The 26,948-nt window shown below is 35.6% G+C and overlaps 1 protein-coding gene across 3 annotated transcripts in view; it reads right to left on the bottom strand.

Annotated features, from left to right (window-relative positions):
- Sos1 (SOS Ras/Rac guanine nucleotide exchange factor 1) overlaps nt 1-26,948 on the bottom strand; it is a 71,278-nt gene that overhangs the window by 37,194 nt on the left and 7,136 nt on the right. For 2 of the 3 annotated variants that reach the window (XM_023711176.1, XM_012513914.2), the window contains exons 3-9: nt 26,366-26,530; nt 24,826-25,035; nt 20,773-20,916; nt 12,819-12,929; nt 12,644-12,742; nt 1,907-2,034; nt 489-1,144 (exon numbers count right to left, since the gene is read on the bottom strand). In XM_023711176.1, coding sequence (XP_023566944.1) covers nt 489-1,144; nt 1,907-2,034; nt 12,644-12,742; nt 12,819-12,929; nt 20,773-20,916; nt 24,826-25,035; nt 26,366-26,530 — 1,513 coding nt within the window. The remainder of the gene's footprint in view (nt 1-488; nt 1,145-1,906; nt 2,035-12,643; nt 12,743-12,818; nt 12,930-20,772; nt 20,917-24,825; nt 25,036-26,365; nt 26,531-26,948) is intronic. The other variant, XM_023711177.1, reaches the window with a different exon arrangement.

A 26,948-nucleotide genomic window follows, 5' to 3' on the forward strand; every position in this document is an offset into this window, starting at 1 on the left:
TTTCATATATATATGTATGTATACACACACATACACACACACACATACATATTTTTTTCTTTTTTTTTTTTTTCCTTAAACCTACCAGCACAATTCTGCTTATGGATGCATGTTTAGGTTTTTGCATTATAATTTCAATAATGGAAAGAGAAGGGAAAAAAAGAGACAAAGGAATGAAAAACTTTCTGGACTCCAATGATTTATTACTGATTACAGTTTTATTTCTGCTGTTTTCTTAACTGGGAAATTTATCCATATGAGATCACTTTCTTATCAGTAATTCAAATTGAATGCTTTGAAATAATGAAAAGTGTAAAATAGCTAAAGAACTATAAAATAGTAGTTTTAATAATAGAAAATGAACTTGAATAATACAGCAGCTATGGCTGCTAATTCATTTTTTCTAGTTTAGAAACAACTGCCAAAGAAGCAAAGACAATCAGCCCGAAGTGGGAAAACAGAATAGTAGGCAACTTCCTGTTTCTTACCTGCATACATATGGTATGTTAGCCTCTCTATAAGTTTAACAACAGTTCCTGCTTTGATAATTGGAATCCCAGCTTTGGGCTGCATGTTCTCTTCAAATATAATATTCTCTTCCGAATCCGGCTCTGCAAACCTATACACCTCAGCACTGGGCAGCCTCATCTGCTCCTCCTTCTCCTCCTGCAGCATTGTGACATCAAGCATCCTCTCCAGTGTGCTCCGGTACTGTAAAGATATCAGTGCTGCCATCCAGTTGTTTTTCTCTTCAGCTGACTTGGCAGAAAATATAACACTATTTTCATCTTTTAGAATTATTTCAAAAGCATGTTTGTATTCATTGGTGTCATCTTTATCATTAATTTGTACCTTTCGCATAAAAAACTTTTCTTTAAGACGATATTCTGCATTGCTAGCACCAGGAAGTCTTGGCTGCCCATGATTTGATTTACAGCAAATCATTAAGCCATCAAAAAGAAATATGTGTCTCTCATGCTTGGCTCCTACACGTGTAAGAGTCCCTTCCATTATAAACTCATTGCAACACTGTCCGATATCTTTTCCCTCCCAACCATCAATATTCTTCTGAATCTCGTTCATTTTTTTGATTGCTAGTTGTTTCCCCTTCATTTGCTGACTATAAAACCGACATGCAGATTCACTGGGAATAAAGGAAAAGACATTATTAGTACACAGATGACAAGAGATCTAGAGTTCATGTAAACAAGGGATAGGGTAAAAGTACATTTTAAAGTCACATTGATAAGGTATTCACTAATTCCCCAAGTATTAGTATTACACAATTTTGGAAATTAAAGCAACAGAATTTTTTTCAGTGCTCTAAAAAGAACAATGACTACTGACAAAATTCAACCCCATAAATTAAGCTACAGAATGATTATTTCTACCTTGGCTACTAACTATTTAGAATGACAAATATTAAAAAGTAGCCCAATATGCTGGGGGAAAAAGTAGTTTAAGAGATTAAAGTAAATTATTTAGATGTTTAAATGGACAAGACCCAAAGCTAAAAAGAAGCACTAATTAGAAAGTGGAAGCGAGGTTATCTGAATTAATGCCTCAAGTTATATAATCCCTAAAATAAAGGACACTACTAATTTTACTTTGACAGAACAATGAGCTGACATAAATCTACTGAATACATTTTGCTCTATCTCTTCTTTAGCTTACCAGCTGATTCTCAGGAGATCTTGTCTGGGAGTATGCAAGGAAAATGCACAAATATGAAAGGTTTTTCAAACAATAACAAATTCTCTTGGCTTTGATGTCACTTCCTCTGAAAGACCAAGCTTGTCACTAGAACTATTTTCTTCATTGTTTACTGAGGCAGGAACTGGGTTCCCTGAATTTATACCACTATAGTCAGAGTAAGAAGGATGTTTTAAAAAGTGAGAATATTCACCTCAGTCTTCGTTTTGCAAGACTTTTAGAACATATTTTTTCCATACCACTTTGAACATTAAGCAAAGCTGTTATTGCTTGCTTCAAACATTCCTTGTCTTCTTGATCTTCACTTTTTTCCTCTAACTGCTATAAAACCAAAAGGACAAAGTAAAAAGTTTTGCACAAAACAATATACCCATTTTATTTAAGGATAAAAATGACATTCATTTAATTTTTTTCTTCACAATAATTCTAAATGTCAAAAAATTCCACTCTTTCAAAAAGTATTTTTCTTCTTTCTGCATTATTATATTAACATGCAGTCAAGTTTTCCACATTAAAACAAAGCGAAAGCAGCAATGTTAAAATGAGTGCATCTGGGCTTGTGGGTTAGCTCAGCTGTTTAAAGCGCCTGCTTGGGCAAATTCAGTCAGGTGCAGAGGACCGCGGTTCAATCCCCAGCTCCACAACTGCACCAGATCCATCCCTGCCCTTAAGGCAGGCTGAGCTGGCCGAAATAAATAAATAAATAAATAAATAAATAAATGAATAAATAAATAAATACTGAGGGCACGCGCCTGTAATCCAGCTCTTAGGAGGCTGTAAACAGGTGAATCACTATCTGATCTAGTAGTGACCCCTGAACACCTGGTAGACCCTTTCCTAAAATACAAAAAAAATTTTGAGTATATCTTGTAACAAGCAGGATTATGTAGTTTCTTAAGCTGCACATTACTCAAAAGAAATGAATGACAAAAGTTGCCTATCACAGGAATTAGCACTGGCACATAGATGAAGTCTTTAAATTTTTTAAGTGCAGAATTTGGTCTTAGGTTTCTGAGCTCCATAGTAATTACCCTTGTAGGTTATTATGATAATAAGGAAGATAAATATACATGAGTATGCAATATGGTAGAAAGGAAGCTTAACTATTTGTATGATCCTAGAGCAGTTATGGTGAACCTTTATAGCTTTCAATAATAACAAAAAGTCCCACTTAGGCAGACGCAGGGACCGGGGTTCAATCTGCGCCTGCCATGCTGGTCCTGCCCCCGGGACATGCTGAGACTGCCACTGAGACTGGGTGTGGTGGTGCATCCCTGTTATCCCAGCGCTTGGGAAGCTGAAAACAGGAGGATCACTACGAGTCCAATTTGTGTAGCAAGACCCTGTAGACCCTGTACTAAATACATAAAACAACAAAAAAACCCAAAAAGCCAACTGTAGCATGCATGCCATAGGTTCTCAGGGTTCTTGCCACCACTGCCCTAGGGCAAAATTTTTTATCTCTGGGCCTCATTTTTCTCTTCCCCAAAGAGGTTTATACAAAGCCTGTTGTGTTCTACTACAGAATTCATGTTAGTGTCAAGAAGAACTCTGTCAGTATATACATGTTAACATACTGAGTAAAGCTAGGAATATATATTTATGAAATTCAACCACATTTTCTACTAGTAGCTACATAAGCCAGAGAGAAGCTCTATATTTTAAAAGTACTAAATCATCCTTTGCTACTAATTACCAACACAAGGTAGCTTCAATAAACAGAAGTATGAATGACAAATGATAGTTCAATAAAATTTTAAATGTTTTTCTAGCTACTAAAAAGGAAGAGCTTTTATACATCTAAGAAAACCTTAGAAGATACTTACAAAATATAACCATAAAATATTAAAGGTAGTTACAAAATATTACTACTCTAATGATTTTATATTATTAGCAGGAATTCCTTAAAGATCAACACAGTCCCTTTTCCCTTTTTTGCTTCAAATGATAAAAATCAGCTACACACAAGCCCTGTGAAAAGTAACAATTTCTTAATGTCTCCATTTATAAAAATAACTTCCTTAAAGTATCTTAATGTTCAAATATTTTAAAGATAAAATGCAATGTCTATTTAATATTTAGCTTTTACTATGTGTATTTATCTTATTAAAAATTTACCATACTTTCCAGTAGATATCTAGTTTTAGAAAAAGTCTCAGTTGTATTAAGTAAAAGAAAAATCTGTACATAATTCCCAACTTAAAGTGGGTAATAAAAAGGTATTTTCCAAAAGATATGAAAAATTTGAAATATAAGCATTAGAGTAATAACTTAAACGAACAAAAAACAAAAAAAACCCTCAGTAACTTTTATTTGTAGTACACGTCTTCAGTATGGCCAGCTAAAAAGGCCTGGTCTGACATACAAAGTTTTAGACAAGTGGACATTACTGGTAGGTTGAAGGCTGGATATGCTGGCTAATCTCTCAATGTTCTTCTATCTCATAATGATAAACTATTGCCTCTCACATGGCAGAATTTCTGGTGACAAATAGTTACTGTTAACATGATCAAGTATAAAAGGCAGCACATAAAATTGAAAGCTGTACACATTAAGAAAAAGGCAATTTAATAGAAACACTCAAGAATGAACTATTTTATTTTGCTATTTTGAGTTAAGACCTAAAAAGTTTCACAAAGTCAATAAGATATGGTTGTTTTTCGGGCTTAATATTTGATATTAATAGGTAACAATGCTGAGCACTGCTATTTTGTCCTCGATGTTTTTTATACTGAATTACTAATTCAGGCAAATATACAGGTCAAACAATGTTCTAATACAGATTTTAAAAATCATTTTAGACATGCATTTGACTATTTAATGCACCTAAAATATTTTTAAGATATAGTCAATATTTTAAGAAGTATAAACCCCTAAAATATATTCCAAATCCATAAAATCATTCTGATGAAATTTAGGTAAATATTTAAAATACATTTTATTATAATAAATAACTAAAGAAGCAAAAAATGCTTATAAGAAAGGTTAACAGCTGATTTAAACTGGACACTGGTGCAAAATGATTCATGCTAACTACTACCAAAGCTTATTGTTGCCACCCAAACAAAGAAGTACCAATTAATATGTAAATGAAGTTCAACAAAGCAGCATTCTCTTTTTACCAGTGATACTCAATACCATGCTTTGTAGGAGTGCTTATTTAATAACACTGTGCAACAATCCAATTTAATTTTGTAAGTGCTAGTTTTGATTTTTTAAAAATCAAGCCCTAAGATTATACTGCCATTTGTTAATTTGTATTTAACCTCAACTAATCTAAGGAATTATATTCTAAAGTACAATAAAAATTCTTATGTGCTATAGAGATAACATTTATCTATTCACAGGAAGGAAGCCTTTTTTACCAGTGACTTGGGGGGTGCTCCCTCATAAATAGAGCTGGACATGTGTATTTGTAATTTCAGCCACTACTTGAGAGTCTGAAGCAGAAGGATCATAAGTTTAAGGCCAACCCAGACACCTTGGCAAGACCCAGTCTTAAAATATAACAGTACAGTACAGTCAGCCTGGAGATGTGGCTTACTGGTAGAGAGGCTATGGATTCAATTCCCAGCTCTACCGCCTCCAAGCCCACAAACAAACAAACAAAAAACAACAAAAGGAAAGTAAAGAAGCGGTAATTAACATATCTAAAATGAGCACATGCAGTGTTACTATGTATCTCCCAGGAAACCCTGAAAGACAGATGGTAATAAACTTCAGGAGCTGTCCAGGGAACAGATATTTACAGCAGTACTTAGGAAAAGGATAAAACTCAAGATTTTAGACGTTAAATTGTGCCTGATGCAACTTATAGCAGTTAATTTCATCCACTAACATAGACTGGCTTTCCTCTGTTTAAAATGAGACTACATGGGCTGGGGAGATAACTCAGTAGAATAAGTGCCTGTCTGGTAAGTGCAGGGTCCTGAGCTCAATCCCCAGTACCAGGAAAAAAAAAGGGGGGGAGGACTATATGATTTCCCATGTTTTATTTATAGAAACTAATGTGGCACATAAAATTAATATCATTTACATGATGGCATAGATAGGCAAGACCAGAACCCAAAATGCTTGACTGTCCTAAAAACTTTTAATCACTTAACCTTTTACCTGTCACTCAGGCAGCATGTTTACATAGCAGTAATTATCCAAGCAGCACTTGGGCAGGTATTATTTATGCCAGTGGATTCTTGTAATGAATAAATCTGATAAAATTGTCCTTGTTATATTTCCTGTTTTATTATGTTATAAAAATTAACAAAAAATGCAACTTTTTGCTCATCCTATAATTTAAACTGATAAGTGGTTAAATGTAGAACCCAAGTAACTGAAATAACTTTGAAAACTATTTACAAATCAGATCTTTGCAAACATAATCAAGTTGCGATGAAGTCATGCTGGGTTAGGGTTAACCTTAAGCCCTCTGTCCTAGTGTTTTTTTAAGTACAGAGAGGAAAGGGACATTGGGAAGCAGAAACACAGAAGAGAATGTGAAGTTGAGAAGAACTTGATGGGAAGTTGGAAATAAAACTGGAGGAATGGTGTCTCTAAGTCAAAGAACACCCAGAAGCAAGGATTTTTTCCTAGGTCCTTTAGCAAAGGCAGGCCCTGCCTACACCCTGACTTCAAACTTATATCCTCCAGAACGATGAAATAATTTCTGTAGTGGTAAGCCACCCAGTTTGTGATGTTTTGCTATGGCAGTCTTAGAAAATTGAAATACTGTATAATCTAACAATACAGATTTCAACCAGACATAAAATAAGAGATACTTTTCCCTGAATTACATGTATCTGGCATACTAGAGACAAATAGGGTAATTCTTTGGGAAATTAATTAGCTCAACATTATCCTGGATGATTTTTTTCTAATACTGGGTATGCCTTAGGGGGATAAAATATATCTGAGAGAAAAAGTTAACATCTTTGTTGAACCACATGCAGTGACTGATTAACCTTTATAATACTGGTCAACGTATTTACTGTCCTGAAAAGTCTAAATCTGTTTAATAAAGCAAATCAAATTTCACATTGAAAAATCACATTATTGGAGCAATGGTTTTCTTAAGCATATAATGGAAGGTTTTTTTTTTTTTTTAACCTTACAAAACATTAACTTTCCAAATTAGTATTTAAAGATCTGATTGCTTATTTAGCTGAAGTCTGGAGTGGTGGTGTGTACCTGTGATCACAGCATTCACGAGGATGAGGCAGGAGGATGGACTTGAGTTTACATTTGGCCATTGGCTAGATAAAGAGTTCAAGGCCAGCTTGACCTACAGAGTGAGACGCTATTTCAAAACACCAAAAGCCAACCAAAAAAAAAAAAAAAAAAAAAAAATCCCCCACAAAAGCAGTATATTGTTATTAACTATAGTCACTATGATCAGCAATAGATTTCTTGAACTTATTCCTAAATTTTTTTCTTTTCTGCTTTCAAGGGCTAGAGACTGAATTTTTTTTAAAAGACAATCTTTCTGCCTCAGCATCCTGAGTTCTGGGATTACAGGTGAACACCACTATGCCCGACGTAGGTACAATTTTGGGTCCTTTGATGAATATACCTATCCCCTCAGTCCTAGACTTGGCCCAGCCTCTAGGAACCACCATTTTACTCTGTTCTTATGAGTCTCAAAGGCATATACTATGATTAGCTGAACTTTACTTTTTGAAATTGTAAAGGTTAAGGCATGCTACCTAAGTTCCCAAAATAAATGGAATGATATAAAATGTACAATTAAATCTTTTAAAATATATTAATTTCTAGCTTGGCATATAATCCAGCACTCTGGGAGGCTGAGACTGGAGGACTGCAAGTTTGAGCTCAACCTGGGCAAGTCAGTAATTCAGTGATACTTGGTCTCAAAATGAAAAGAACACTATAAAAAGGACTAGAGAGGGGCCAGGGAGATGGCTCAGTAGGATAAGTGCTTGACTGGCAAATGCAAGGATCTGAGTTCAATCCCCAGTTCTGCAAAAAAAAAAAAAAAAAAAAAGGACTAGAGATGCAGGTCAGTGTGATCCCTTGTGCTGGAAACACATACACATGCATACATACAAACACAAAATTATACAGGAATTCTAAGAAAAGCTATTTTGGGCCATTCATTTTTAAACAAGCATTTATCAAAAGCCTATCAGCACAAGTTAGAAATGAGAATGTAAAGATACACAGGGCCTGGTTCCATTCCTCATGGACCACATGTGCTAATGATGAGGCAGGACAGGGGCAAGCTCTACAAAGAGATGTGAAGAGATGTTTAGTGAAAGGGTCAGCCTAGGCAACCAAAGGAAACTTAAGAGGAGTCCACACTTGAAGAAATCCTCTGAAATTCCCACGTAAAAAGCGGGGTTTGAAGAAGAGATATTCCATGTAAATGTGGGGAAAAGGACATGCAAATAACTCTGAACACATTTGGTACATCCATAGCCACTAAGAAATCCTTAACGGTTACAGTGTAAGGTAGGTTGGATTAAATACTGAGAGATGAAGTTGCAGGGATAGCGTCAGCAAAGCTAAAGAATTTAGATTTCTGTGTTACAGATGATAGGAAACCAACTACACCTTTCAACTGGGGCATTCCAAGGAATAGAAGGACCACATAAAGAAGGTGCGGCAATGGTCCAGGCAGGACATGCTCAGGGCTTCGACTCAAGACAGTGTCCATAAGAATGGACACAACCTGCCAGTCTCTAGATCCCTTTAAAAGGGATAGGGAAGAATCAAAGAGATGGTGCAATGGCTTCTAATAGAGGGACATGAGGCAATCAATAGAGACAGAAAATACAGGGAAAAGTACAGATTTAGGCAGGCAGGAGAGGGGGCTGTGGTGTGAGGGAAGGGAATGAAATGTTAAGTTTAAGCTGTCTACCAATCTGGGCACACAATTGGAAACCCTGCACTCAAGAGGCTGAAACAAGAGGATCGCTGCATTTCGAGGGCAGCCAGGGCTACACAGTAAGTTCAAGACCAGAGTGAACTTCATAGCCCACCCCGCAAAAGGGTATCTGTAGGACAAGAAAAAAAATTCTAGTGATGACAATACTCAGGCTTTATGTTCTTTACTATAATGAAGTACTTTTACATGTATATTTTGGTGGACAGACTACTCAGTGATAATAGGAACTTCATAAATAAGGAAACCAGGGCTCAAAAAGAAGTGACTTGGCTCAGGCCACACAGCTAGTAGGCCACTGACCTAGAACAAGAGAAGAGATGGCGGGCACCTATCTAGTAAGCTTTCAAAAGCCACTGAACTTTGAAATTGTGGTCAGTTTCCAACTGTCCCTGATGTCACAAGGCTTTGCTGCCTCCGGCTGCTCCATTTTTTCCCCAATTACCAAGTTTGGACTGAGGTCTGGAGTAAGAACAACTCCCAAAAGAAGAAATGTAGAATTAGTAAAAATCATGTAGTTGGAAAAAGATCTTGGACTCTTAAAAGCTGAATGCTCTTTCAGTTCACTTGATGGGGAGAATCTCCATGGTAGTTTCTGTAATTATATAATTTTATAAATGCTTTCCATTTTAAATAGATTCAATGGTGTAACTTATTTGAAAAATTCTAGAAAATGATTATTTTATCATGCAGTTTTGCAGAAAGTCGTATTCAACTGTACATGAACATCTTTAGGAGTATCAGCAATGACACAGTGCTTCCCAAACCTCTGCCCTCCTGACATCCTCCTCCGTTATTTAGAGGGTGCCATGACAATAGCAGCCCAAAGAATGTACTTGAAAATACTGGTCAGTGAAGACGTGTAGGTCAGCAACATGCCAACAAATACAAATTAAACATGAGTACAAGCCATGCATTAATGCTGAGACAACAGAGATTAAAGAATGGATTGAGGAGACAAGCTTTCTATAGCTTAGGCAGTAACATGATTCAGGGATACACATCTTTCAATCAGAAATCTTGCTGAAGGATACACTTATTATATGAGTCTATTATGATGTTGTAACTTTAGAAAATTTAATTATCTAAATTCAAGCAGTAAGTAAATTCTCTTATTAAATGATTAGGTTCTGTTATAAAAACTTTTCTAAATTGTAGCTAGCTCTGTGTGTGTGTGTGTGTGTGTGTGTGTGTGTGTGTGTGTGTTACTAAGGACTGAACCAAAAGTCTTCACACTGAGCTACACCCTTAGCCTTTATTTAACTTTTGTATTTTCAGACAGGTTCTTGCTAGGTTGCCCAACCTGGGCTTGATCTTGCAATCCTCCTGCCTCACTCAACCTCCAAGAGTGCTAGGATCACAGGTATCTGACACCACACTCAGCATTTTTTCATTTTATGTATTTGGTACAGGGTTTCACTACGCAGCTCAGACTTGTAGAGATCCTTCTATTTTGAGCCTCCCCAGTGCTAGGATTACAAGCAAGTGCCACCACACCTGGACTGGGTCACGTGCTGGGGGCAGGGCTGGCACAGATCGAACCCTGTTCCCTGTGCTGCCAAAGCAGGCACCTAGTCTGCTGAGCTATCTTGTTACCATTACATCCAGCATTTTTGTTTTTATTTAATCAATAATTACTGCTTTGGGAATAACTAATACCATCTTTTGAATCCTTCAGAATTTTAATAAAGATAAATGAAGTGCAGATAATGACTGTGGTTATCACAATAAATTCTTAAAAACAATTAAAAGATTTAAAAGGTATATTGTTTTCAGTCTTGAACAGATTGCTAATAATGCTTTAATTCTGCCTAGTGATTAAATACTACCCTTTAACTCCCTTACTCCATTCCCACTCAGACATTCTTAAGAAATTTAATGTAATCAAGTCCAGGTTACTATAAGGCAGACAGTAAATGGAAGGAAAGTGTAGGGCTAAAATTCTGCCACTTCATGAAGCTCAGAAGTCTTCTATTCATGTGCCAGTTCACCACAGAGAGCCTATTTAGTCATCAGCAACAGCTGCACACTACAAGTTTCTAATAACACATTCTCTATAGCAGAATTATACTGAACAGATTGTTTATTTGATAAAACAAGTATTTGTTTTATTTGGACTTTTTAAAATTTAATTTAAGTTTATCGGTACAATTTATACATCTACAATGATCACATTCGTCAAAGGAAATTTGTACCTGTTTATGATTTGTCTTTTTTCCCTCCAATTAAAAGTGTGCTTCTTAAAAAAGTTTCAGTAAGCAGTTTTAATTGGCAAAGGATTAAACCAACAACTCTCAACAATTCATGCAAAGTTTTATTATGGACCAAACATTCTCCCTTGCTCAACAATCAAAGTGAACCAGAAATACTAAGTTCCTCTGTGTAGGTCTACTTGCTTTAAATGTTATATAAAGCATTAAACAAATAAAATTCATTGTATTTTCATTTCTCAGCTCCTACTGTAGTTAATGAATGACTCTATACTTAGTGTCTTTTATTTATTTATTTTTTTGCAGAACCGGGGATTGAACTCAGACCCTTGTGCTTGCCAGGCTAGTGCTTAATTCTACTGAGCCTCTCCCCAGCCCTTGTCTTTTAAATTTTGAAAAACTTATCAAATAAAAATACTTTGTGACTGTAAAATTAGGCTCTCTTTACAAAGTTCATAGGTGGTGAGAACAAAAATATTACGGATTAAAAATGACTGACAAGAGCCTTTTCCTAAGTGTGTGTCAGTCATGACTCTCCACAGGAGTGTTAGGTTACATTCAAAGAAGGGATACTGAGCCAGCACACAAGGCAAATGGCTATTTCCCAAGGTAAGAAAGTAACAGCGTAAATAGATGTCTTGCTAGTTCACTAAAACAGACTGTGACTTTGAGCTACACCACTGAATTTTATTTGTGCAAAGAGTTCCTTTCTCTAGTTTTAGTGTATAGTAGGAGAAAAAGTCAAAACCCTTTCCTTTTGATCAGTGCTTCTGACTACTGTGAACTATGATGAAATGGGGAATTTTTAACGAGATTTTACAAATTTACCACTTCTAAAATAAGCAATGTGGGCCAGCCAAATAGTTCAGCAGATTAAAGTGCCGGCACGGCAGGTGCAGGGGCCAGGGGTTCAATACCCGGGCCTGCAGTGCCTGCTGTGCCGGCCCTGTCCCCGGGGGCGTGCTGAGATGGCGACTGAGACAGTGTGGTGGTGCACGCCTGTAATCCCAGCTCTTGGGAGGCTGTAAACAGGAGGATCACTGCAAGTCTGATCTAGTAGTAAGACCCTGAATACCCTGTAGACCCTTCCCTAAAATACAGAAAAAAAATAAATAAATAAAAATGCAATTTACCAGAGATATTTGCAAATGAGGTATGAAAATTAGTTAAATTAACCTTCCCTATTATTTCAGCATTATCTTCAAATTACATCCCTTATATGAGTCCACGAATGTATTGAGGTCCCAAATGGAAATTGGAATGTATAAATCAGAGGTTTTTCAAAAAACAACCATGTAAACAAAAAAGACACAAGAAAAAAAAATCTAACAGTTGCTTTAAATTTCACTGCTAGGGCTGGTGAGATGGCTCAGTGGTCTAAAGCACCTACTTAGAACAAGCTTAGCAAAGCACAGGGACAGCGGTTCAATCCCCCAGCACCACATGCCAGCCAGCCCCGCCCCCTGGTGGGCTGAGCTGGCCACACACACACACACACACACACATATACACACAAATAAAATTTCAAAAAAATAAAATAAAATTCAATTCACTGCTAAAACAAGAAAATATGCTATCTTTTGAAGCTTTATTTACATTTCTTTTTAAAACTGGGAAAACAAAAATGTGTACACACTAGTTTACACAGATGTCAAATGATAACTTACAAATGAAGTGATAAAATTTGTTGGGGACAAAGCTCAGTGGGGTCAAGGGCCTGAGACTGATGTGTTTAAAGCCTCAGGTTAGATTTCCAGCAAAAAGCAAACCAAATTTGCTATCCTATTAAGAGTATTTTACAAATACCAATGAGTTTCCTTACCTTCAAAAGTTCAAAGTAATGCAGACAGTGGTAAACAGGAGCTAGAAGGAGCCTGGGTAAAACATACTGAACAGCTTCTTTGAAACCTTCGCCTATTGACTAGAAAAGAAGGTGATTTAATTTTTTGAATTTTACTTTTTGGACACTGTACATCTTGATTTAAAAATTACTGTACCTGCAAATAAAGTGCTGCCCCAGGCTTTGATAACTGACTAAGGAAATGATCATGAAAACCAGGTCGTAAAATATCTCGAGCATACGATTCGTATGGATCAAATGCCAGTTCCTTAGAAAATAAAGGTAAAACATAAATACATAAATCTTCTCCAAGGTAAAACAAATAACTTACCACCATAAACACAAAAGATTAAATTATAACCTCATCTGTATCAACACAACTATATATTCCTTTTAAATCCTCTACAAAAATAATGCCTATTAATTATAATTTAATAGAATAAATTAGTATTTTCTAGTTAAATTCTGTTTGTTGGGTAGTAGGACCCCTGTAGTCTATGATGCCTCTCATAGAAGGGTTTCTGTATAGCGTAAGAGCACACCACATTTTTCAATTGTCCCTTATATATTTCACAGAAGTGGACAGTAAGATTTCAACAGTAACAACATGAAACAGTGAGGAATAAAAAGTAGACGAGGAAGAGGAATAAAGATCTCAGTCAAGTCTGTGTCTTGGGTCTCTTTGAATTGCTACAATTATAATACACAGCGGACATGACTGCCATGTTGGCCTCCCTCATCTCTCAATAAGCTCTAATGTATTACAGACTTTTTATAACTATAGACAAAAGAAAAGATTTGCATAGTGTAGTGGTTGAATAAAGGTGTAGGCATTAAGAGTCATAGATACCCAGGTTCCAGTTCTGATTTTACTATTAATTGTGTGATCTTCAGCAAACTGTTTACTCTAATTATCCTTCCTCATTAGATAGTGTGGATAACATTCACCTCACAGGGCTGTTTTAGAAATTAAATATCATGTGTAATGCACTTACAATGCCTGGTACATACTACACACTGAATAAATGGTAGCTGGTTTACTCAGTCTCGAGAGGAAAAAAAGGACAATGCACTGAGAATACAAACTATCACTATAAAGTTTTATTTTTGAAGATAAATCTGTAGAATAGCATGCACTTCTAAGAATCTATTTTTAAGTTAACATGATTTTATGATTGATTCATTAGCTAAAATATAAGTATAGATTCACAGAAAATATAAAAATTTTCAATACGTGTAAGTGACAAGTATAGAGAACAGCCTAACCTAACTATATCCATCCATCTAGCAAACAAGAAAAAAAGAAAAGATCGACATGTTTTAATACTTCCCTCAGTTTTTTTTTTTTTTTTTTTAAAAAAAAAAAGCTCAGTAGAGTAAGTGCTTGCCAGGCATACGTAAGGTCCTGAGTTCAATCCCCTGGTCCACAAAAAAAAAAAAAAAAAAAAAGATGTACCTGATCCTTTGCAAGTCTATTTCCACTGGTAATCACTTTCCTGAATTTGAATTTTATCACTTTTGTTTTGATATAATTATGTATCATTCATGCTTTCAAACACCACTTAAATACATTTAAATATGAAGTGTTCCAAAGACTCAGGTACTGATTGCTTGGTCTGCGGTGCAGCAGTGCTGAGAGAGGGGGCTTTTACAGGGTCCAGAAACCATGGGGGGGCGGGTCTGGTGAGTGCCTGCAGGGGTGCATGCATGTGCTGCTAGGAGGGGCTCTGTTTGGGGGAAGGAGGCCTAGGGGAGTGGGGCACAGCCCTGACCCCAGCCTCTGTGCTCCCTGGTTCATGGCTGAACAGCTCTCCTCACTGAGCCCACCTGCCAGTGGTGTTTGTGCCTTGGTGCCCACCAACCTGGACTGAAACTGAGCCAAATAAACCTCTTCTTGAAGCTGTGTACATTATGTATTTCATCCCAGCAGCAGAAGGGAGTATGTTACTCCTCTGTAACTGAATTTCTATATTTAAAGTTGTTTACAAGGCCTTACCCATTCTGATTTGTACAGTTCCTTACAGTTCATTTATTTTAAAGCCCAAGACAATAATATTCTACCTCATGAGTACATCATTTTTCTTTACTCTCTACTAAGGGCCTTTTAGAAAATATCCCATTTTTTTTAAATAATAAATACTGCTTTAACGAGTACTTGGTATTTATCTTCTTATGCATATATGCATCAAAAACTTTTAAACATATAAACTACAAAAGGAAAGTTGTTTATATTTATCACCTGCAAATGGACTTCACTGCCAACATTTGGTCCTGCAAAATGTTCCAATAAATTGGCACTACAGATGTCCTTGCAACCTGCTGGCTTCATTTCCTTTGGCTATGCAGAGGTGCCTCACCTACTGCAGAGGTTCCATTCCAGACACCCCGTGACACGTGAAAATCAGTGATGTAACAACATTACAAATATATATATATAATTTTTTTTTTTTTTTAATTTTTGGCAGAACCAGGGATTGAACTCAGGCCCTTGTGCTTGCCAGGAAGCGCTTATTCTACCGAGCCATCTCCCTGGCCCCGGTATTTATATATTCTTTTAAGGCTTTATAAACCCTTCCCACACTCTTAAAACTTTCCCACACTTTTAAAAACAATTCTAATGTTCTAAACTCATTTTTTAAACTCATAAACCTACGTAATTCTAACTATATACTGTACAGTACTGCAAAATCCTGCCACATAGTAAGAAGTCCACAATAAATAATTTAGATGAATATTTTTTGAAAACAGGCCAGGGAGAGAGCTCAGCAGAATAAGCGCTTGCCTGGCAAGTGCAAGGTCCTGAGTTCAATCCCTGGTACTGCCAAAAAAAAAAAAAAAAATTTTTTTTTTTTTTGAAAACCCACAAAACAGTGAGTCTATGAAAGTCGAACCACAAAAAGCAAGGGACTATATATACCCAGCAGTCAGATTACTGGATCATATGGGTCTATTTTTAATTTTATGAAGAGTATCCATATGTTTTTTCCTATAATGACTATACCAGTTTATATTCTCAATAACATTAGTGGCTTTTCACCACATCCTCCCTAGTACTTACTATCATTTGTCTTTTTGATAACAGCCATTCTAACTGGAGTGAGATGATATCTGCACTTTTCTGATGATTACCCACATTGAGCAGTGTTCATACACCTCTTTTTAAAATTTTTTTGCTTTAAACAATTTCTTTAACTGAAATGGGCTTATATTGTTTCTGAAGTGACTTCCATTTATTTTGATACATCTTTTCCCCATCATGATTTACAGGATCTTCAAGCCAATATAAATATTTTAAAAATATTTGAATATTTGGGTATACACCTGCACAATACCTCAGCAATATCTTTTCAGCAAGAAAAACACTGAAGAGTAAAGACTAGACATAATTACTAGGTACAGTGAAAATCTGCTGCAAATATTTCTGAGGTAAGAAGGTACCACATACCTGTTCAACCAAGAAAACCACCCTTACAGCACAGAATGATATTATTTTTACATAGGACCTAAAACACTTAAGCTGCTGATTAAGTACTGAATGGCAGAGCAACATCCCAGTTTATGCCATGAATTCATAGGGAATAGGTTCCAACCACTCCTTTCAATTGGTCCTCACAAAGTGTGCTTCTCTGGGAGGGGCAGGCTGACATTTCAGTTGAACCCAGGGACCTTTCTCTTTGGCTTCCTTCTTTTTCTGATCATTTTCCTTGACACGTTTCAGGAAGCTCTCATGACTTTTTGAGTGTTTAACAGGCTCAATATGCACATCAATCCTCTTGGCAACTATCTTGCCCTTAACTTGCTTGTTTACAACAGTGCCAACAGCATGCTGGGTAACACTGTAGACTCTTCCCGTTTTGCCATGGTGACATGTGTGAGGCATTCCTTTTTGCACAGTACCCATTCCCTTGATGTTGACAATATCACTCTTTTTATAGATTCACATGTATGTGGCCAGAGGAACAACCCCATATTTTCTAAAAGGCCTGGAGAACAATATACTGGGTTCCGCTCCTCTTGCCCCTTGTGTTAGTCATTTTGGCAAATTACTGGAAGATGGTGGTTCTGGCCAAAAGGCTCATATACATCTCTTGGCTATTTTTTGTTCTTGTTATTACTTTTTGAGTTAGGGTCCTGCTATATAGGATCCTTAAACTTTAAGGCTGGTCTCAAACTCACTATGTAACCTAGGCTAACCTTACACTTTCAGCAATCTTGCTTCTGCTCTCATGTACTGGGATCCTAGGACATTTTTTATATTTTCTTTAGAGAAAATTTATGTATTTTCAATTTTCAAATAAAACATATATTAGTCACTTCTCCATTGCTGGGACAAGGTACCTGATAGCCACAACTTAAGGAGTTGGTTTACTTGGCTGATGACATCAGAGGGTTCAATCCTCGGTTAGCTATCTCCAAGACAGAAACAACATGCAGAGAAGGCTGCTTAATCCTGGCAGCCCAAAAGCAAAACTAAGAAGGAGCCAGAGACAAGAACACATGCCTCCAAGTCACAGCCCCACTTTCTAACTGCACACTCAACTATGTGCTCACGAGTGTGTCAATTCATTAACCCATTGCTAAGTACAGCACTCCCACAATCCAATCAGCTTCCCAAGGGCCAGCCTCTACACACGATATTTCTGGGAGACATGTCAGCATTTTAGATCTAAACCATTAATAATTTGGGTTTTTGTGTGTATACTACTGAGTTGAGTTAGCTGTATTTCCTGGACATTAACCTGTTAAGTAAAAGATGTAGTGTCAAAAGTTTTCTCCCATTTTTTATTTTTCCTTTTGTTTTTTATCTTTGAGATTTTATCCAAACAAATCCTTATCCCTTCTACTATCTCAAAGCTTTCATCATTGTTTCCTGGTATTTTTCAGTTTTGCATCTTACATTTAAGTCTTTAATTTATTTTTAGTGATTTTTTAAAATTTATGGTGAGAGGGCTGGTGAGATGGCTCAGTGATCTAAAGCACCTACTTAGAACAAGCTTAGCAAAGCACAGGGCCTGCGGTTCAATCCCCCAGCACCACATGCCAGCCAGCCCTGCCCCCTGGTGGGCTGAGCTGGCCACACACACACACACACACACACACACACACACACACACAAATTAAAATAAATGAATTTATGGTGAGAGATATCATTTCATATTTTCGCATATGGATATCCAGTTTTCCCAGAACCTTTTTACCAAAAAGATTGCTTTTCTGGTGTTTAGTCATAATGCCTATGTTGAAGATCAGTTGGTTGTAGATATCTGCAGGTTAACTTTTAGATTTTTTTTTTTTTTTTCCGCAGTACTGGGGATTAAACTCAGGACCTTGCACTTGCCAGGTAAGTGCTTATTATACTGAGCTATCTCCCGGCCCAACTTTTAGCCTTTCTATCCTGCATATTCTATACATTTGTATATTTTATGCTTGTACCATGTTTATTTTAATATTACAGTTTGTAGTTTTTTTGTTTTCTACAGTGCTGGGCATTTTTTAAACCCCCTTGAACATGCTGGGCAAGTAGCACTCTACAACTTAGCTACATTCCCAGCTCCATGTAGCATATATTTTGAAGTCAGTATAACCCCTCCCACTCTTTTCTTTTGTCTCAAGAGTGCTTTGCTATTTGGTGTTTTTTAACGATTCCATATAAATTTTAGGATTTTTTTTCTAGCCTGTGAAAAATGCTACAGGTTATTTTGAGGGGAGAATACACTGAAGCTGCAGATTGCTTTGGGTAGCAGTGTGGTTATTTTAACATTATTGATTTTTCTAATCCAGAACACTGAGAATATTATGGTTTGGGTTGAAATATTCCCCTAAAGTTTCACACAGTCATACGTGGGGCTTTTGTGGGACATGGCTAAATCTACAGGGTGTGATACTGGGATTAAAGATGTGTGATTACTTAACTAATCCACTGAATGGTTTGACAACCCCTAATCCCAGCACTCTAGATATAATAGAACAGGGCCAGAATAGTACTGTTAAGGTCCTTTGTTGGTTTGTTAAGCCTTCCTGCCATGAACTTTTCCACTAAAACCTCTACAAACGGTGAGCTTAAATAAACTTTTCCTCCCTTAACTTTGGATATTGGATATTTTATCTCAGCAACAAGAAAAGTACCTAAGTCAGAAAACTTGAGGAGGTTGGGGAGATAGCTCAGTGGAATAAGTGCTTGCCTGGAAAGCACAGGGTCCTGAGTTCAATCCCTGGTACTACCAAAAAAAAAACCAAAACAAAAAAACTTCTTGAGCATAATGCAAGTTATCAGATAAAATTTTTTGCATATGGAAAACTAGTTTTTGACTTAATATCAATTATTAATTCTTCTTTCTCTACTGATTTGATTTTTATCTCTGTCACATATTAGGAGTGGACATGTATGTTTTCCCAGGCTCTCTATTCTGTTATACACTGATTGTCCACATCAGCATCAGTACTACACACTTACTTAATACTGCATCTTTATAATAAATCTTAACATGTGATAGGACAATTGCCCTCAACTGGTTCTGTTCCAAATTGCTATTTTTGTCTCTACATTCTTACACATGAATTTTAGGATTAGCTTGCCTTGTACTGGATTTATGGATTATTTTATAGATAATTAGCATTATTAAAATACTGTATCTACCAATAAACCTTGTATATACTCCATTTATTCATATATTCCTCATGTATCAAATTATTTTTCTTAACACAAAAGTCCTACATATCTATAACTAGGTTTATCACTGTGTGTATGTGGCTGTGTTGCTGTGGATCAAGCCCTGGGCATTATGCATGGTGGAAAAGCAATCCGGGACTGAGCCATATCCTGAGTCCCTCAGGAGGTTTACTACTGAGTACCGTACAATCAAAAAGTGAAGAAAGCCTTTTGCTTGGATGTTATACCGTGGTACTTCAGTTCATGAACTTCTTTCCACAGTTCTGGCTGCAAATCACATTGGATGAGAACTGAATCTGATTTCCCAACAAGGTCCACATCGAACCTAACCATTGAATTTGATTCAGTTCTCATCCAATTCAGTTTGGACCAGAAACATGGAAAGAAGTAAGTTTGTGAAGAGGTACTACTGTATATCCAAGGGGTTGTAACTGGGCACAGTAATGCTGTCGACATTTATATACTGATCTTTTATCTAGTTATTATACTGAACTTGACTATGAGTTCTAACGATATATACATCTTAGATTTGCTATATAGACAATTACACAGATTACCAATTGGACAAACTTAAGTGGCAAATAGGACAACTTAGCCTGTCTATTCCATTTCTGTATTTCTTGCATCAGGCTATATCTCTAATAGAATGCTAAATAAAAGAAATAAGAGCATTCTTTTCTGGTTTTTAAATTCTCCTGTAGTCTAGCCATTATTATGTATATACTTTTAACAAGCTCAATACAGTGTTATAATAAAAGATAGAGTTGATTTTAAAGTGAAAACAGCAAAAGCTAGAAACCTGAGAATTACTATCAATGCTAACTTATTAAGACTAACTCATATATTTTATTAGTGTTTGATTTAGAGAAGTTTATCAGATTTTTCTGCCCTATAAAACCTCAATCATCTGGGTCTTGTACATGACTTGTCACTTCATTTGTCCTATTTTAAATAATATTTAAACAGTTACATACTGAGTAGCTCATTGTATAAAGGTGGTTGGCTGAATACTTCACACAGATTATCTTAATTTTCACAGAAATCTTAAGCCCTATTATTATCATCATGCTTGAATAACTTGCCCATGGACACACAACTAATAAACAGCAGAAATTATAGTGGAACACAAGTAGTCTGAGCCCAGATCCAAATACTTCATTGATTCACTGCTTTTCTTGGCCCTACTATGAAAGAATTGGTAGTAGACCATTAGGTGTCAGCTGTCACATCTCTCCCCTGTAAGATCTGTTTTTCTGTTTGATAACAGAAAAAAAAAAATGTTTACAATGACCTATGAGAAAACGGGAAATAAGAAATTTAAGCAGTAACTAATTTGGTACAGTCAACAATTAGTAACTATGATTTTGGCTATAAGCAAGAATTAAGATTCCCCATTATAATGCAAAAGGAAACTCACATATAGACTTCTTGAAGGACTTACCTCTGCTAAGTCTTCAAAGCAGCTTCCTACTAAGGGATGGGGACTGCCTTCATCTGTCATTTCTACAGTGTCTTCTATATGGCCCAGTAACTTTACACTAAGTTCATGAATATCTACTATTCGACTAAATATATTTTCAACATCCTATTGTGGAGGGAAGAGAGAAATAGATTAATTTAATTCAGTTAGATACAATAATAGACAATTTTTAGCTAGTAATTCATTTTATATTCAAAATTTAATATGGCAGATTCACTGACAAATTTTAATGACTTACAGATATAAATGCAATTAAGAATTTGCTTTACAATGATGTATAATGTACAAATATATTTCTTTATGCCAGTACAGTGCAAACTTTCTGTCAAAGGATTTCTTCACACTTAAAAATTACTGAAGTTTTTAAAAAAAGTTGTTGCTTAATATCTACCAATAGTTACCATAAACAGAAGACCCAATACTATTATGGACTACGGAACTCTTTTAGATTATTTTGCTGAGTTAACACACCTATAATATTCAAATAACGGAACTTAGAAAAAAAGGGGTATACAGATGAATGTCCATTTTGTGTATATGTATTCAAAGTGGTTAGGATAGATATATAGTTACATTCTCTTAATGAATAGAATGATTTGTTCTAATGGTGTTTGTAAATAGGATCTCAAGTCCGCATCTTGTACAGCAATTAACCACTAAGAAGAATATATGCAGTGTGTTGGTTGTTGAAGCTGTACTACCGATTTGGTTTGAAACTGTCTCATTGCTATCTGTTTATCAATAAAATTTTGAAAAAAAAAATAGTTACCATAACAGAAGTTAAAACCAAGAATTTAAAAAATATTTATTTTAAAATAACAATAAATTATTATGTTAACATAAATAATATTTTCATGAAAAAATAAGTTTCTAAAACAGTCAAAAATTGTATGGTTTTACAGTTTAGAAATCTAACACAGTTTAAAAGAATACAGTAGGATTTTCATATATATTTTTTAAATAAATCTTTCAACCCATTTTATTAAACACTGTAACAGAGTTTCTTGGATTAGGCAAATTTTTAATTGCAGGAGAAAATAAAAGATAGCAAAGCAACATGACAATGTCATTAGATCACCTCCCCTTACATGCTTAAGTACTATGTAATAAAATATTTTAATTTCATGAACAATTTTGTATCACAAACAGATCACTGAATCCTATAATATCAGAATAATTTGACCTAATTATTATTCTAATTTTTAGTTCGTATTTCTTTGAACTGTTTTCTTAGGCAATGCCAATTTTCTTTTTTTTTTTAATTTTATTTTATTTTGAAAAGTAAAAATAAAAGCAAGGACAAAAATCACAAAGACAAAAACAGGGTAACATACAACAATACCCATGTTACAGATTTTGGCATTCAGTGTGAAGAAAATCAGCTTTATACAGATATGTAGTAGGAATGAGAGGAAAATTTTGATAGTCTATTCAAATAACTGAGAATATACTTGTTTCTAATTTTTCTACTGAAATATTTATATATCACAAAATTCTCCTTGTAAAATGACTTAGGTGTTTAGGGCCAGGGAGGTGGCTCAGTGGAATAAGCGCTTCCCTGGCAAGCGCAAGGGTCTGAGTTCAATCCCCGGTTCCAAAAAAAAAAAAAAATCAGAAAATGACTTAGTGTTTAATAATTATCAATGTATGTACAAGAGTACATACCTAATCTAGAAATCTAGATCTACCAAATTTTAGAACATTTCATTACCCAAAAGACACTCTCCAGGTTATCAGTCATTCTCTATTCCTCTTCTCTCCATCTCTGGTAACCAATAGTCTACATTCTGTTTCTATGAATCTGTCTATTCTAGACATTTCATATTAATGGAGTGAATGTCCTTTTATGTCGCTGCACCAAAATTTAATAGGTGGTATTTTTTAAAGGTCAGTTGCAACATGGAGTCTGAAACCAGATGAATTTTGTACTGTCACATTAAAATTCACTGGTACTACTATTCAATTTTTGTTATCTATGACTACACTATAGTTTCTGTAAAATCAACTTTGAGATGTGGTTCACATACATATACTGTATTGTACAAAATAACTATTTTGTAAGACTTTCCTTATAATCCCTGCCAACCCTTACTGCTCTTGCTCCTAGCAAACTGCAATTTCCTTTCTGTCACTAAAAAAGTATTTTTTCTAGAATATCAAGTTAAGTGGAATCATATCTGATCTTTTGTGTGTGGCTTCTTTGCTCACTTTTTGAGATACATCCATGCATAACTATTTCATTCTGTTTTACTGCTGTTAAATTGTCAGATCATAATTTATCCATTCTTCTTTGGTAGATATTTGGGTTCTTTCCAGTTTTAGGCTATTACTAGTAAAGGTGCTATGAACATTCATAAACAAATTTTATTTGGACATATTTTCATTTTATCTGGGTAAAATCTAAGTAGAACTGCTGGATGGTATGAATGGTTTATATCTGTTACATTAAATTGTGAAACTTTTCCTAAAATGTTTGTACTAGCTTATACTCATGGCTTCAGCTGCAGGTTAGTGGCAGAGCACTGGCTGCACAGGCAAGGCCATGGGCTCAATCCTTAGTACTAACCCCCACCCAAGAAGACCCCAGTGACAGCTCACTCGTACTATGGGTGTTTTACATTCCTACAAGCAACTGCTCCACATCCTTTACACTGGGTATTGTCAGTGATTTCTTTCCGGTCTTTCTAATACGTATGTAACAGCACTCACTGCTACTTTAATTTGTATGTCACCAACGTTTATAGGTGTTGAACATATTTTGGCTAATACTTAGTTCTTGATTTTTGTGTCTCAAGACATCTTTGCCTCTACTTTTTAAAAAGTTTTATACAACTTTGCTAATACACAATTCACAAACCATACAATTTATCCATTTAAAGTAATTCAATGATTTTTAATGTCTTTATAAATTTGTGCAACTAACACTATATATGTTCTTTGGAGTTTTTTGGTCTTTTTTGAGAGTAGGTCTCACTATTCAGCTCAGGCTGGCCTTGAGCTCACGTTGTAGCCCAGGCTGGTCTCAAACTTGTACCAATCCTCCTGCCTCAGCCTCCCCAGTGCTGGGATTACAAGCATGTGCCACCAAGACCTTGTTTTGTTTTGCAATTAGCACTGCAATCTGCTCCCTTATTTTTGTGTTGCTGAAGATTGAACCCAAGGCAGGCCTCACACCGTAAGTAAATGCTCCACCCCAAGCTATACCTCTAGCCCTTATGCCTTCATATTTTAATGTTTACTTGTTGCCATACCTTGAGCGCAAATGCCAGCTTCTGTGGTGAGTAATGTTTCTCCATTAGCCATTTATGATTGTACGGCTATGATTCTAGGAATTACTAGTAATGTAATACCTTTACGCAACCTCACTGATTTTCACTCAGCATTTCCTCAGGTCCCAATTAGGTTATCTTACTTTTTTTAAAACCAATGGTCCCATCTAAATTTCACCATTACTGGCTCATTCTTCTGTATTTCCACTATTGCTGTCATTATTTGTTATGGTTACTACCATTTTGTAATACAATTAAGATTTAAGTTCACATCACTATATTGGCTGAACTTTAAGGAAGAAACTGCTGCTCATGTATCTCTGAATCCCTATGGCTAAGCACAGCGCCTGCCAGTACAGCTGGCACTGAGGAGGCACTGGTGAGATGACTCAAACGAGCCAGGTAAAACTATCTTCCACCTAAGAAGATTTGTTCTTAGGAGTACATGGAAGATTCTGTGAATTCACTTTCATTTACATAATCAAAACTTTGGAGTTGTCTTTTAATTTCTCTTGTGCAATCTTTTGAAAGTGTTGTATTGTCTTTGTTCTTCTTGCTTTTGTTTTCCTCTTTAACATTAAAAAAAGTCTTAATTAAAAGAGAAAGTACTGTAGTATTCACTTTCTTTGTGATCATAAATTAAACCCCACAATTACAAACACTAACAAATTAGCATCAACTATACAAATTCAAATTTTAAGTGATCATGCAAATTTAACAACATAGTAACAAAAAATATACTTACATTAGCTGAAAACAATTTGGAATTGGAGACAAAAGGCTCTCTAAAAACTTTTATAATTAGATTTAATTCCCTTATATATTGTCGAATTTCTGCCATAAATGCTTTTACCAAATCATAGTAAGTTTGTTCTCCTGAGGTGGAAGGTTCTTCATCCGTTAAAGATAATATATTTATATCTTCCACATCTTGATGAAACATATCCATCAATACCTATACAGTTAAGAATTTTTTAAAATATAAAATATTAATAGTCAAACTGGAAAGTAAGTACCCTAAGACATCTTTGAATAAAGTTCCTAGGTGACACAAAAGCAGGTATGCAACAGTCTTGTTTTGGCTACACTGCCATCTCTTCATGGCTTCTTTAAAGTTTCTCTCCTGCAGACTCCCTGTCTATACCTGCATGTCTGTCTCTTGCTGATTACTTCTGATCCAATCCCAAGTTCTGTAAAGTTTCTCTTTGACTTGGTGTCCTCTGTTCTATATACCTCACCATTCTCATTTGAATCCATGTCCTCTCCCATTTTTGAGTATAATTCTTCGAGTCTTCTATGTGGCCTATTTTCCTACATTTGTTGGCAATAAAACAAACCTTTGTTTCCTCCAAAATGTTTACCACTTATTACCCCTGGTGAAAACTCATCTTTTCCCTTTTTGCAAACGCGGCAAAATCATCTGAATAAGATTACCTGCCTTAGATATGTAATAATGACCAACTGCAATAAACCAAGCATACGCTTAACTTTCAATAAACATTCTCTTTATATTGTTACTGAAATACTGTACAAGCATTCAAAGCTAGAAGTTGAAATAACTATTGGTTAATATTTTTATATTTTCAAATAAATCTGTATAACCTTGGTGGGGCAGTTGGAGACCAGTCTCACTATGTAGTTCAGACTGGTCTTGAACTCACTATATAGCCCAGGCTGGCCCTGGGAACATGGAGTGATCCCCTGCCTCAGCCTCCTGAACAGTGGGATTACAGGTGTGCACCACAACACCCACCCTTTAACATTCTAAATCTTCCAATTCAAATAAAAGTTTAAGGAACTTTACTATTAAAATAATTAACCCTAGTTATAGCAATACATAAGAGAAAAATACATGTTTAAACACATGTTTATATGATAGCACTAGTATCTTATTCCTATAAACTGGTATCTCGAATGTGTTGATTACTGACATATCTTCCCACACACACTTCAGAAATATCACCCAATATATAGTACAGTTTTATTCTGTATGAACATTAAGTTAGTATCCAATAAATCACAAGTAAAAATATAAGAATTTGGCTGAATTTGGTGGATATGTGGAATCTCAGCTACTTAAGAAATTGAGACAGGAGGATCACAAATTCAAAACCAGCCTAGGCAATTTAGCAAGTCTTTTTTCTCTAAATAAAAAAAGCCTAGAGATGTATGTAGCTCAGTGGCAGAGCACTTTCTTAGCATGCACAAGGCCCTAGGTTCAAACCCCAGTACAACCACCACCACCGAAAAAACCTCCAAAACACCCCACAAGTTCTGTTTCCTACCTTATCAGCACACATTGCCACTTTAATGTCTTGTTTTGTAATTTCATAATGGCGTATGTTTCTTACATAATTCCCCACCAGCTTCAAAATGTCTGCAGAGATATATTCTAATACTGCTACTATGTAAACAGAAACCTGGTGGTCAATTTTATAACCTAGGACCTCCTGCAAATTGAAAGCAAAGCATATTTAAATATCATACTAAAAATTTAACACATTGATTAAAATCAAGACATGCAACTTAGCTTAACTTTTACCGAAAACTTTGCTTACCAACTTATAATTTTATAATTTATTATTAAATGGTTCAATTATGAATAATGTATGTATGATTAAAAAATATAAAGGAAAAGCAGGGCAAAACTACTCTTGTTCATATACAAAATACTTGAAAAGTATACATTACTAAGTAGATAATCCCTAACCTAACGGGGGACCCATGTCTGGTATAGGGGAGCAAGTGCTCTTTGTTACCTCAGTAAGAATACTTGGAAATAACTACAACAAGTGAGTTTTTTTGTGACTTTATTGTTGATATCTAGGAATATATATTAATCTTACACTTCTATCATTTCCCAAAGAA

The sequence above is a fragment of the Octodon degus genome, unplaced genomic scaffold (assembly GCF_000260255.1).
Source record: "Octodon degus isolate 3935 unplaced genomic scaffold, OctDeg1.0 scaffold00020, whole genome shotgun sequence".
In the NCBI taxonomy this organism is placed as follows: Eukaryota; Metazoa; Chordata; class Mammalia; order Rodentia; family Octodontidae; genus Octodon; species Octodon degus.